Source organism: Pipra filicauda, unplaced genomic scaffold (genome assembly GCF_003945595.2).
Source record: "Pipra filicauda isolate LSUMZ 115617 unplaced genomic scaffold, ASM394559v2 scaffold21_size4447388_pilon, whole genome shotgun sequence".
NCBI classification, from domain to species: Eukaryota; Metazoa; Chordata; class Aves; order Passeriformes; family Pipridae; genus Pipra; species Pipra filicauda.
In genome coordinates, this window is record NW_024104332.1 from 914220 (window position 1) to 928471 (window position 14252).

The window sequence follows — 14252 nt, forward strand, 5'->3', positions numbered from 1 at the left end:
AGAGCCCTCTGAGCACACACACAGTATATTCTTCCCATCCCTCTGTAAGTAATGTTAAGTGTACCCACCACGCTTGACAGGATATATCTGCTAAAGTTAAGAGTTTAAAACACCACAAAAAAACTCTCTGCTGCAAGCACACAGACTGATCTGTCAGAGTGACCCAGGCTGAGCAGCTCCTGTTTCTCCCTTGTGTCAGGAAGATGCACCAAGTTACTTGTTAACCCTACACTTAACCATCTTTCACATTAGCTCCTTCAAACATATCCAAAGGCTGATAAAACGGAGAGAGGGAAATAAAATAAGAGAAATAGGGATTTTTTTACCATATGTACAAGGAGATAAGGATTAACCCAAGCTTCCACTCCTGCTTCTGAAAAGAGAATTTGAATATTTAAAAAAAGAGGCCAAATTGAGTATTTGAATATTTCAGCACACACAAAAATCAAATCCTGCAACTGCACTGTCTACACTTATTTAGCAGACAAATTTAATAAGTATTATTAGATATATTACTTATACATATTTATGTATGTGTTTATGCCCTATACATAATTAAATCACAGAATGCTGAGGCTGGAAAGGACCTCAGGAGGTCATCTGGTCCAACCCCCTCGCTCGAGCAGGGCTACACAGAGCCAGTTGCCCAGCACCATGTCCAGATGGCTTTTGAACATTTCCAAGGATTGAGACTCCACAACCTCTCTGGGACAGGCATGCCAGTTCTTGGCTGCCCTCACAGTGAAAAAGCATTTCCTGATAACCACGGGGACCCTGCAGTGTGTGTGCATTGCCTCTGGCCCTGTCACTGGGCACCACTGAAAAGGGACTGGCCTCACCTTTTTGCACCCTCCCTTTGATATCTGCACACATTGATGAGATCTGTCCCTGAGCCACCTTTTCCCCAGGCTGAACAGTCCCAGTTCTCTCCACTTTTCCTCACAGAAGAGATGCTTGTATGTACACTTTTAAAAGCTGTAGGAAAATTAAGCAGCAGCTGATGTTGCTAATGCAAATCGCCAATTCACTGTGGCTATTCATGCAAGAAATCACCACATGATAGTACAATTAAAAAGTTTTACTGTTAATGGAAAAATGTAATTTAATAAAAAAAAAAAAACCAACTTTTTTAATGCCCTAGGAAGCAAGGAGATAGTTGAAATAATTAGTAAGGATTTTTTTACCTCCCTAAATTATTCTTCTTCAAGAGGAAATTTCCACATGAATTTTGGATTTCGAATCCTCTTTCCTACCATGTGTTACACAAGGACACAGTATGATTCATATGACTGATCACCTCTTGGTAGATGGACCCTATTTTGCTTGGCATCGTTCAGACATAGAATAAAATGACATTACTTCACCAGCTCTAAGACAACAGAGAGATGGAAAAAAATGGGCAGAACACAGGAGAAAGGGAGACAACATTTGTCAGTTTGACAGGCAGCAGTCTCAGCAAACCATCAGGGTAACTGTTGTCAGAACTCTACAGGCATCACAAAGAAAATCAAGGAGTGACAAGACAGACCATGATAAAACTGCTTTAAGATGTTAATACAGAGCTACTGGAAAATGGGAGGGACAACTGAAAGAACTGCCAAGATGTTTGCTTAAAAATCAGCAGTGCTACTTCTGCTACCTCATTTATACACAGTACAATCTTAATGTCCTGCTCTTCCCACAGGCGACTCTAAGAAAGTGAAAGTTTGGGAACAAAATAGAAAAGTGGGAGTTATGTCTATAAAGGACCAAAACAGAGTTCAGCACAGGTATCAAAGTCTGACTGGCATAAACAAAACACAGGGTTCTTAACACACTGCCAGATTCTGTCTGCCCCACGACCTTACTGTATGAAAAGAAAATGTGGAACTCCAAAGAGACAATGCACATCAATATCCTCATTTTACCGCAAACTTAAGGCTATAATCTCTTTCCAAAGAAGCTCCTCATGTCAACACTCATGTCAATTCTCTTTCCTGCAAAGCTGACTTCTCTGTGTGATGTGCACATGCACCTGTGAGGTCATATGTACTCATAAGTTAAGGAGGAAAAAGTAGTAAATGGGAACTAAAGAGGGAGAGAGTCCACAGTTCTGCAATATTTCATCACCTCCATTACTTGGCACGAGGCACTATGAGATCGTACCTTTAATTTCAATTACACAATTTTATGCTGCAAGTCAATTTGCACAGTTTCTAAGGAGACAAGTTCTTTAAAATCTTCTCTGGAATCCACTGATAAAAAACAGGGGAAACTAGTATAATAAGATATAATGATGAATTAGTCCCTATTGAAAAGTTATCTTTCACTGGGCCCATCAGGAAAGGCGAGATAATCACCAAACATTTTGTATTTGCTTTTCTTTACTATTATCTCCCAGCTTCATATTTTTACTGTGCATAGGCAGAGCATTAGCAATTTTCTATCTTTTTCTTTGACAAACTATCAAACAAGGAAAAAGGATTTGAGAACATGAGGCTACATGTAAACAAGAATAATATACAATATATTTTCTATTTATGCAGGTATGCCTAGTAGGTAAAACATCCATTTAAAATATAGAATCGTAGACTTATTAAGATTGGAAAAGACCTCTAAGATCAGCAAGTCCAACTGTTCACCCAGCACCACTGTGGTTTCTTGCTGAAATGTGTCCCCTAAATGCCACATCCACAGATCTTTTGAACACTTGCAGGGATGGTGATTCCACCACTGCCCTGGGCAGCCTGTTCCCATGCCTGACCACCATTTCAGTGAAGAAATTTTTCCCAATATCTAATGTAAACCTCTCCTGGTGCACATATTAGGTCATATACTTTATGAATTCTATGCTACTTCTGATTGTGAGTCCAGTAATTGCATCAAAGCAATGACTATGCAAGAAAAACACGAAATAAAATTTAAATGGAGGACTGTAACTTCAGTTTGAGGCATGGAAATGGAAAAAAGGAGGACAAGACTGTGATATATTAAAAAATAGAAAAAAAAAAAGGAAAAAAAGGGAAAAATGCTTATTTTTCAGCTTCCTCTTAGGTAATCATCTCTCCAAAATAATATCTGATATTGTCCTAGTTTCCAATGCTGTGGTAACCATTAAAAACGCATGAATCATGTTTTTGTGGGCATCTTTCTTTTCCCAAGTGAAGACAATATAAGCCATGACAGATGTAGCAATGCATGTGGTGACTGCAGAAGTGCCTTCCATTGGAAACCCTTTGGGGTTACAGCAAAGATGCAGGAAGCAGGCGAGGAGCAAGTGAACAAGTAAGTTTGAGAAGATCCTTTGGCCATTACAGATATTGTTTCAGTGCTTCTTGAAGGCAGAATAAGATTTACCAGGATATTTAAAAGGACACTGGAAAAATGTGAGCTTAATGTAGAAAGGAACACTCACCTGATGATTTGAAAAGTGGGAATCATTCAGCTTTCACAGAAAACAAACATTGTTTCCCAAGGGATTGGTTCTCCCCCTCAGCCAATACACGTTTCAATGAATCCTGATGAAGGTCTGAAGAATAATCTATATCAGCTTTATGGCAGGTAAAAACTTGAATTTGGATTTGCAGGTGTTCCAATTTCTAAGGAAATGTAAAGGAATCCAGTAATACCCACAGACAAACCAGATTCTTTCTGATACACTGACTCTCATGAGCAAAACCTAAGTCATAAAAAAGCAAACCTGGCCTCATAAGTCAACAGAATGTTTTCCATCTATCCTATGATCTACAAGAAAAAATTAACTTTCATCTAGTGGATATGGATTTCCCCCTTGTGTCTGTAAAATCAAACAGACAATCATAATTACCAGAAATACATTTAGTGAGAGTTCAGAATTCCTTTAAATGGGCCATTTTTATTTAATTCCCTACACAGATAATTTAATCCAAGTCATTCTTCTCTGAAAAATCTTGATTTATGCATTTAATAACCTCTTGGACTTCCAAGGAAAGCCAGATTTGGGACTGAATAGCTGCTATGTCAAACTAAAAATGATAAGCCAAGCTCTCTGTGCATTAGCTGTGTGCCTGGAGATTGGATTCTATAGCAGCTAATAAGGGACAAGCTCCATTTGAAGCTGTTCCCAAAAAAATAGAGTACTTGCAACTTCTATTCCCTCTTGGAGTTCTTAGCCACCTGCAGCCTACAGGGTCCTAAAAGTGACCCTTTCTTAAGCAGAGGTCTGTTCTCTTGAAACCCAGGGGAACCTCAGGACTTCGGACTCTCTTATTCCTCTGCCAAATTTGTCTGAAATTGAGCAGAGTGTTAAAAAAATACTGTAGGAAACATGGTCGGAAAAAGGCAAACCAGCCTACAACACAGCCTTTAGCATTAACAAGAGAAACAAGAGAGTCTTATTTTCCCATGACTTAAAAAGACTGATTTTAAGCAGTAGTATTCAGCCAGGAAAAATCTTTGTTAATTGAAATAAGTTTTAAGTGCTTTTTTCTTCAGACATAGTTAACCATGTAGAAACTATGGCCCACCACATACACAGGGGTTTTTTTTAGCAAATGAAAAGTTCCATTACATTGTTTACATTTTTTCAAGAACATTTTGATATTCTTTTGTTCTTCACCTGCTTTTATATTATCACATTTTTTTAAATAAGCATTTCAGTTAATTTTAGAGCACTACCTCAGACTCTCATTTTCTTTTAAGCATTATCTTTACATGAAAGTCAATGTCATATTTTCAGTATATGAAACTAAATACACATCCTCACTGTCAGGTTTTTTTTCAGTGTAGTTGCTGTTTCTCCAACCAAGTTCTAAAGTGTTTCCAAATAAGTTTAAAGACATCCAATTTATTTTTATTCTTGTAAATTGCTTTCTCAAGTGGCATTGTATCCTTAAGGTGTGATATCCAGTTATCAACTGCAAAAAATACTTAGAATTCCTCAGCATATGAAAGTATCTCTTCCAGCAATAATTAGAAGCACTGGATGTAAGGATCTACAAAAATGCTTTCACTAAGAAAGATATAAAAATACAATTCAAGAAAGATAAAGAAAACAAGGAATAGTCTAACATGAACATGCAGGATATTTATCTGTTGTTCAGCTGCAAGATAATGGAAAAGCTTTGATAGAAATTCCTTTCTTGACTAGTCCATGAGCTTCCGATACTTTCAACTACACATTATGTATTGTAAGACTCACGAGTAGTTTGCAACAACATTCAGGAGTAATTTGCAACTCAGATCTGGCTTCCTCTACAGGTAAAGGGAGACTTCACAAGGCAAAGAGTAAGAAGGAAATGATGACTTGAGCCTTGCCCATCTGCAGCCTGCCATGATGTACAGCTGGTGCTGATGCAGCCTGTACAGGTTACAACAGTGTGATTGATGGTTACTCTACCTGATCCACTGAAAATCTTCCAGTCTTCCCAAGTATGGAAGTGTCTTCCTCTTCCTCCTCCAGACTGGTTTTCTTTTCAGTTTGTATTTTTTAAACACACTCTTCTTGAACTTGGTGTTCTTCAGATAAAGAGCCCATTAATATTTCAGGTGGATTTCCTACAGCCTCCTTGGAGGAGCAGCACAGAGACACCAGTTGCAAGCTCTCTTCCATGCTAGGACAAATATGACTGAACTATTTGGGAGAACATTATTCAAAACCAGACAGAAAACCGAAGCTGAGACTAAGCAGAAGCCTGCCTGGCGAGGCCAAAGCTCCCAAAGTGTGGTGGTTATTGACTGCAAAATATGGGCAGTCACCTAGAGAAAGTATCTGTGACCTTTGCATTATAATTATTAAATGGGTAAAGATCTTGTTTCTATTTTCACAGCCAACTTACCTTATGCCCACATCATCATGTACCCACCCATGTGTGCCACTGCTTCCCCTGGCTCTGACTCTGTGTCCTGTTTACATGGTACCCCCTCTGTCTTCACAACACTGATTTTTTTTTAACAACTCAGTCAACTGTCAAATTCTTCATCTGGGTGAGATTTATACTGCCCAAGTTTTTGACTCTTAAAGCATAACTACAGTGGATTATGGTTCTTGGATATAGCAAGAAATTAAGTTTCTTTGATTAAGTGTAGGAATACAGCTCTTCTTTAGGGAAATACCTTCGGAAGTGATCTACCAGCACTCTGAGTACAGCAAGAACAGCATCAACCTACGTAAAGTTTATGCGAATGACAAAAGTATATTAACATTAATTTAAAAATATATTCATACCTAGACAATATGCCAGAATTGTCAGAACTTAGCTACAAGGTCTAACTTTTTAAAAAACATTTTTAGGTTCATTCTTCCTCAGCTGCAGCTAACAAGCCCTGAAATGTCATTGCTTACAGGCTATTTGCACGCTCAAGCTAATCTACTTTTAAACTCTTCTGGTTTTTTGACCCAAGGGAATAAACTGCAATCAAATACAAATTGCAAAAATATTCAGCATTATAATTCAGTTTCCTAGAACCTGAGTTTACAGTTATCTCTGGTTTCCATTTTCATATCTATAAATCCCACCCTTCTTACACAACAGATGAATCTCAATCCGTAAACAGTTCTGCCCAGGAGTTTTACTGTATTTACACTCCTACCACATTTCATGATCGTTTTCCCCCTGTCACATTTTTCAGGAGACAAAGTCCCCCTGGACTGCTGCCAATAATTTTTCAGAAATTTACTTACAGTAAATGCTTCTCAATGACCTGTTGAAAAATAAAACTCAACACGTACATAATAAAATTAATGCGCCGTTAATGGTTCCTACCAGCTCACTGCCAAGTCGTGCACTTTTAGAATGTTGCTCAGTTGATACTCTCCAGATTTCAGGGGTTGAGTATGTTCTTTAGCACACTCAAGGTATGTGTTCACTTCAGTATCAACAGGGAACTCTGAATCCTGGAGAAAGACATAAAATTATTAATTCTCAGAAACGCTACATAACTTCATACAATGTACTACCCACTATTTTGAAAATACAATTTTGCCTTATTTTTTCCTCCTCTATTTTTCTCCTCTATTCAATTTTTATCCTGATTTTATTAATTTTGATACATACTGTTAAAGCTTACTGCAAGTATAACTGTAAGACTGGAGTCTATAGCAAACAACTGAACACTTAGTTTGTTCTTTAAAAATTATATTCCTATGAGTTAACTTCTGGGCAGTTATATGAATTGCTCTAGAAAGAGATCAACCATCAGTACTAATCATTATCTGTAACTAAGTATGAATTCACTGTTCATACCAGCAAAACCCCTTCTTCCTCCAAAACAGCAAAAAACACTTAGGTGGTTCAACACACCAGTAAGAGGAAAGAAGACACCACTGTGGATGCAGTGAGAGATAATAAAAAATGGCAAATAAAGTTTTTCTGTCATTTATACTCACAAAATAGTTCATGTAACAATATGGGTGTAAGTGACAAAACCTCAGCCTGATCCTTGTATTGTTCATGCCATTTATGTACCTGCTACTGGAGTAAGTTATGATGCTCAAAAAAAGGAGGTTGTTGAATTGTTAGTATAAAATCCCTTACATTAAATTCAGGAAAATCTCTTGTTTTAGTAACTATTTTGTGGAAGACAAACAAAAGTTAAAGTCAAAATTCAGGTAAATTAATTAATTTTCCTCAAACAATGTTTTGAAGTTGTTGAACAGCAAGTTTAAAACTAGCAATTTAAGACACAGTGACTTGTCCTACTATTAGAAGAAGTTAACTTCTATAAACCTTTCCATTTCATCAATGAGCAGCTGGAAGGCTCCTTCAGTTTGGACCTAAAGAACTACTCCCATTGTCCAAATTGTATTTTATCTTCTTCTCTTTATTTTCTCTAGGCTTTCCTCCCCTACTGGAGATGATAAGAACAAAGCTGAGTTGTACTACCAAGCTCAGTGCAGCCCAGCCTGTGGTGTAATTAATGAATTATCAACTAAATGAAACATTTCCTACTAGGATTATAAATGGAAAAAAGCTTGTACGTGGACTACAGTAACAGGCAGCTCTGGATATGCAGCTTTGACAGCCTCTCCAAAGCAGCAAACCAGGGAGACAGCATCTACCTTGGATCTGCACCTCTGGAACAATCAGTTACAGAGCTGGAGCAAAGTCCTTTTTCGGGACTCTATATTTGAGCATCAATTTATTTGTAATGGTTAACTACATGCTTGAAAATCACAAATAGTTAAACCACATGCTTTAAAATGACCAAAACTAAAGAAAAAGCTGTTACTATGGGACTGGGTGACAGAGCTAAACTGCCAGAATTAAATGCATGTATTTATGTACACAGTGAGTCTCTGACCTACTGCAAGACACTGTACAGTCTGACCAGAAGCAGATCATAGTCTGAGGTCACAACTGTACAGTCCACTTGGCCTCACCTATGCACAGCTAACAGGCCCCAAAAAGCAGATTAGACAAGTATGATCATATAGAATTTAGCTGAGAACATCTGTGAGCCTGCACAGGCTTTAGTCTGTCCCAGGGACACTCACAGAAAAGCTGAGGAGACCAAGAGTGAATTCCACTGGCTTAGTGAGGTACAGTACAACGAGCCAGTTCAGGTGGGATTAACAGGGATCTGCTTTGACCTGACACTTCAGAAGCTGAGGACAAGGACCAGAAAGCTTCCAGGCACACCAGGCAGGGAAGAGAAGCTGCATCACAACACCTCACATGAATTGTAGAGAAAGAAACATCAGCAGCTGCAAGAAGCCTCATGGGAAAAACTGGCTAAGAAAACCGGCATTCTACTGACAAAACACCGGACTAGAACTGGGAATGAAGGTTTATATCAGCCCCGCTCTGCAAGGTTACTGGCATGTGCTATTCTCCATTTTTCCATTTGCTCTCTATCCCTATTTTCCATGGAGGTTAGCCCTATGACTTGCATTAACAGGCAAAGCCACTGTATTCTTCAAAAGATCTTCCTTGCAAGTGTAACACTCTCAAAAAGTCAAAATACATGTAGTTAATCTTGCAGCCTCATTTTCCTTGAGTGCGGTCTAAGATTAGTCAGCAGACTAGGAGATTTATTACTAACTCTAATTAACCAAGCTAAATGGCTTTATTAAAAATAGATTGTCATTAAAGAATGTAAGGAGGGCAACAGTGCACAATATATTTTAAGGACTGCACCAGTCATTACAAAACCACTTCCCAAGACACCACAGATTGCTGAAGACTTGGTTGATGGTTTGTGTTTGTAACATTTAGGAAATTCTGCTGTGAGAAGCTTTAAAGGAAAGACTGAAATTGCCATACTCTTTAAAATGTCCATCAACCGGTAAGATTAAAAAGGGAATAAAATGAATGTATTTTAACCTGAAAATGCACACACACAGCAGGGATAACCACTAACTTTTTAAAAAATTGTTTGCACTAAACTTGGTGGGAGCCACCCCGTTAATTTGTAGGAATGAGCATACAACAAATTTCAGAACTACAAACTGTCAAAAGAATATAATTTTGTCTCCCATTTCAGAAGCTCTCCAAACTGCATGTTCTACAAGGATGCTATTAACCAGAGTCAAACTTTTTAAATGATTATGAAGATAATTAAGCTAATGACTTAATGATCAGTGTGAGCACATCTATTACAGACCCAAGACCTGGAAGACATTTTCAGTGGACTGTGGCTTCAATCGCAAGATAATAAATAAGGGTTACTTTAATCTGGCATTGTTAATATAGGCAGGAATCATAATATGTTTGTGACTAAAGTTCCAGATTTTTATAGAATTGCATGCCAAGTTCTGATTGTGTTTCAGCCTCACTATTCTCACAGATCTCTGAAGTCCATTTGAAGAAAAATCCACAGATTTTCCAAAGTTAGGAAAGATTAAAATAAATCTGTGGTATTTATTACATACAGACTAAAGAGCAGAGTAAGGAGATTAACTAGAAGTGAGTATAGTCCCAGTATGTGTCACTGCCTTCATGCAAATCTTTCTTTCTGTACTCCTTGTCTGACAAAAGTTTCACCTTTCAAGCACTGCAAATTTGAACAACTAAAATTATAAAGCAAAAAAGACATACTATAAGCATGCTTTTTGCAAACTGTTCTCATTCACTTTCTGGAGCCAAACCAATTAGCAAATGCTACCAGACTCAGTCATTTCAGAGTGAAACAAATCTAGGAAAGATGAGGCAGTCTGAATAGAAGTGACTGAAAGTCTTGCATTTTCCAGTAGAAAACAATCCCCAGATACTACTTCAGGAACTACTGCTGGAAATGATTGCTGTAACATTCAAAAATATCATAAAAAGAGGATAATATAAAATATTAATATTTTTACCATTCCTGACTATCTGAAGTACTTCTGAAACTATAGTTTTTTCCTCTTGGCAGTGATAATCCTGTATCCTACTAGAACAAGGGACTTGGCCTCAGCTGTTGAGACAATTCAAAGCTGTGGTTCCTACTGCTGGGTCTGAGTGGCATCAACAGTGGTATTGCTTGTGATGGCCCCATGAAATGCTGATTTCAGGAGCTCTCCAGCACACACCAGGTGGCAGTCACAGGGTGAATTTATCAAGTCTTCCTCTGAGTTGATTTCCTGCCTGAGAAAGCTACCAAGGAGTTTCGATGCAATACCAGCCTAAGGTGTTCTCTCACAGTATTTCCAGGATAGATTATCACTGTCTTCATTTAACAAGGTATCAGAACTTCAGTTTATGTGAGGCATTGCTCAGTATGTATGTTCTGAGCTCCTCAAAAGGAACACAAGTTACCTACGAAATTAAAGGTCAATATAGATTATTTTCCCCCAGATACAAATATTTATCCCTAGAAAATAAATGTGGTATTTTTATCCTAAAAGCTTCCTACAGTAAAAATGTTCAAGAATGCTAATACAAAGACAGCTCTTCTCCCCTAACAAATTTGGGCAATGAAGTGTCATTATTTAATCTTTATTCGATTATTTCCAATTGCTAAATCCTTAGGGGAACAGAGAATCTATTATACAAGCTGAGACCTTGCATAACAAGGCTCTGTGAAACATGTTTATTACAAACACTGATTGCAAAGTCTGATGCTACTTCAGCACTGGGAAGAGTCATGTGCATGCCAAAATTCAGGAAAATGTACCGAGTGCTAAGGAGTCAAAGCAATATAACACGGTTTTGTTCACTCCTGTATCTGCCATGTACTAGACATTTGTACTATGACAAACATGAAAACCTATTAAGCTTCCCTTACATCCATATGAAAGAGAAAGCTATGCCCTTCCTGCCTGTGAAATTAAACACCCCATTACTTTATCATCAAAGGCAAGGAACACTGCATTCAAAAAAGCATCTCAGAAAGAATCTCTGTGAACCAACCCCATTCTCAGTGTCCTCTGACAATGTCACTGGCAACGGTAAAAGCAGACAGTACATTGTCACTGCCCAAACTGTCACTTCACAGCTACACTACCCCTTATCTAAAGTCACAGGTGTAACAGCCTATCAGCCACCCACAGAAAGCTGCCATGACTCTTAGGCTATTTACACACAGTATTTCCAGAGTTCTCTAAAATAAAAGGCAGTAAACTACAAAAGTCAGGATTGCAGGAACTCAAAGGCATTTCATGCCCCAACACTTCACAGGTCTGAAAACAAAAACCAAACCAGAAGGAAGACAAATACCTTCCCTTTTTAGTTTGTTTGTGGTGTGTGTATATGGGGTTTTTCCGTTTTATTTAAGAGTCTGAACAATATGAGGATTTACAATTTACCCCAGACCAAGCTGAAATTCTCTGGCACAGCTGCTAAACTCAACTCATATCCTCTGAGTCTCAAACCATTCCTTAATTTTTCTGAATGAAACAAATCTTGTCTTGATGGAAACTGTTACGCAATTAAAGCAATTTACCCTTAAAGCTCTTGGAAATCTTTCTTTTCTGTCCAATCTTTGATTTTTACAGTAAGACTGCCTTTTCTTTTCGGATAGCAGGGCTCTTCAGAGCAAGCCTACACCTTTCTTTTTCCTCGGGGAAGACACAAGAGACTCATTTGTCAAAACATACAGAAGGCAATGAATAGATAAGTGGAACTGATCTAAATCATCTCACAGCTGAGAAAAATGCAGTGGAGTTTAATAGAAAACAGAAAACATCCAAATCAGTTCGTCTAAATCACAGCTTGACCTTGTCTATATCATTATTACACGAAAGCCTACGTTTCTCCTCGCTCAGATGTTAAAAATTGAAGGCAAACAGAAGTAGCTTCACTATGCAACTGTGTGAGGGAGGAGACGGAGCAATCTTTTTTTTGCCAAAATTGATGACTATCATCAGTAGTTCCCATTTGAAAACGGTGAAGGTCATTCTAAGACTGCAGTTAAGACACGCACAAGGTGCCCAGCCAGCCACAGGTGCTAGTGTATCCACACATTCCATGTAAAAAGCAAATACTAGATATTCTGTTCAGAAAGGAGAAGAAAGCAATGACAATTAAATTCTTCTTAGGGCATAGCTACTGTCTACGTCCAAGACTCACACAAGCCTAATTGTACCACTAAATATTTTCAAGAAAATATTCTATCCTCAGTTCTCACCCAAGACTCAGTATTATCTCTGCTCCTCTGTACTTAGAAAAAGTACTGCACTAATCACTGATAGCTACAGACATACCACTGAAATGCTGTTTTTACACAAAGTTAAAGAGAATTTTAATAACTGTTTGCTTCTTTTTCCTGGAAAATCTGATAGGCTTGTATTATGGAGGATATGTTTTGCATATTTTCTTTTTAAACACATTTAAATATATTGAAATTGCCACATTTTATTTCTTAAATATCAAAGCATTCCCATGTAAGTCAGTAGATCTACTCAGAAGCTCCATCTTAAACATATAGTTTTCACAACAGGACTTGAGTTTTACATTCAGATTTTGTCCAAACCTTCACAGCTTTCAAAACAACTCAGAGGTAACTAAGAACTCATACATTCAAAGGGTAAAAATAAACAAGACATTCTTAAAATAGAAATATATAAGTAAGAATTAAAATAACCTTGGTTGTAATCGCTCACACTGAATGAATCTGTCTGACAGACTGATAGTCTGTCTTCAGACTATCAAAAATAAAGTAAATGTGAAAACACTTAAAAGCAAATTATGGAATTTTCAAACCCCAGTTCCAAAGTAAGTTAAGAAAGATTCAAATCTGTTCCTGTTTCCTTCTTTCTGATGACAAAACCCCTGTTCTCTGAGTAACTCGAGCTTGGTGCACTGGAGGTAGGTGGCTTCAGAAGATACCAAATACTAAGCAGGAAACTATTAAATTAATATTAAATGCTTTGCTGTAAGAGTGATGGAAAATTGACATAAAATACAGTAGCTGTGGATGATTTTATCTTTTTTAAATATTTTCTGTAACTGAGGGAGTATCCTTTTCTAGAAGAGTATGAAAGAAATGAAGATACTCAGTGCAATGCATCAGCCAAATAGTCAATAGACACTACTGTATGATTAATACTGAAACAACTCCATTTCAAAATGTTCCAGTGTCCACAGTAACTGTAATACAACACATTTACACAGTATTTTACTATGTTAATCATGACCACAGTTATTTTCTAAACATCTGAAATGTAAGGAAAGGAAGTTGAAAGCAATAGCAGGAGAATGTAGTAAAACTTTTAGTGCGTGCTACATCTTGCTTGGCTTGCTAATAAAAACCATAAAACTCAGCTACAAAGGTTGTGGCCACATAAATCCTGCTTATTCACTTTATAACCCTGACAATTTTTCCTTTTTTGAATAAAAAAATCATGAAGATAATATGTAACAGGTAATAAAAGTCAGATTAATTAAAAGAAAGCAATAGTAAAACTGTTGTGGCTTCAAGTTCAGGGCTAGTGCAGCTCTTCAGACAGTTTGTGAACTGGTGCTAACACTAAATTTACCCTTGAAATTGCTCCTGACAATCTCAGTTTTAAGGCTCTGCCAAATCTAGTCTTCTTATGGCCATTGCCTATGCAATAAAGAAACTAGAAAGCTCTACTACTACGAATGTCTAACTGTACCACAGACATTCAATCACTTTTTGACTGGAGCTCTCATTGAGAGAGTCACAGAAATTATTTCCTACTATCAAAAGGATAAACTTAAAGCTGCTGCACTTCACTAGTTTTGTTTCTTTTATTGTGGCTATTAAAACCATATTTTTATATGATTAATAATTGGAGAGGTTTGAAAAAACCAGAGGAAGCTAACAATTATAAAAAGCTCCATCACTGAAATGCAATATCTTTCTTCCAATTTTCAGCACTACAGCTTGTTTAACTTTATCACCACTATTTCAGA

At 37.4% G+C, this 14252-nt stretch overlaps 1 protein-coding gene across 3 annotated transcripts in view; it reads right to left on the reverse strand.

The window, feature by feature from the left end:
* Positions 1 to 14252, reverse strand: part of SPAG16 (sperm associated antigen 16) — a 380760-nt gene that overhangs the window by 319853 nt on the left and 46655 nt on the right. For all 3 annotated transcript variants that reach the window (XM_027735649.2, XM_027735647.2, XM_039381322.1), the window contains exon 10: positions 6723 to 6853. In XM_027735649.2, the coding sequence (XP_027591450.1) occupies positions 6723 to 6853 (131 nt within the window). The remainder of the gene's footprint in view (positions 1 to 6722; positions 6854 to 14252) is intronic.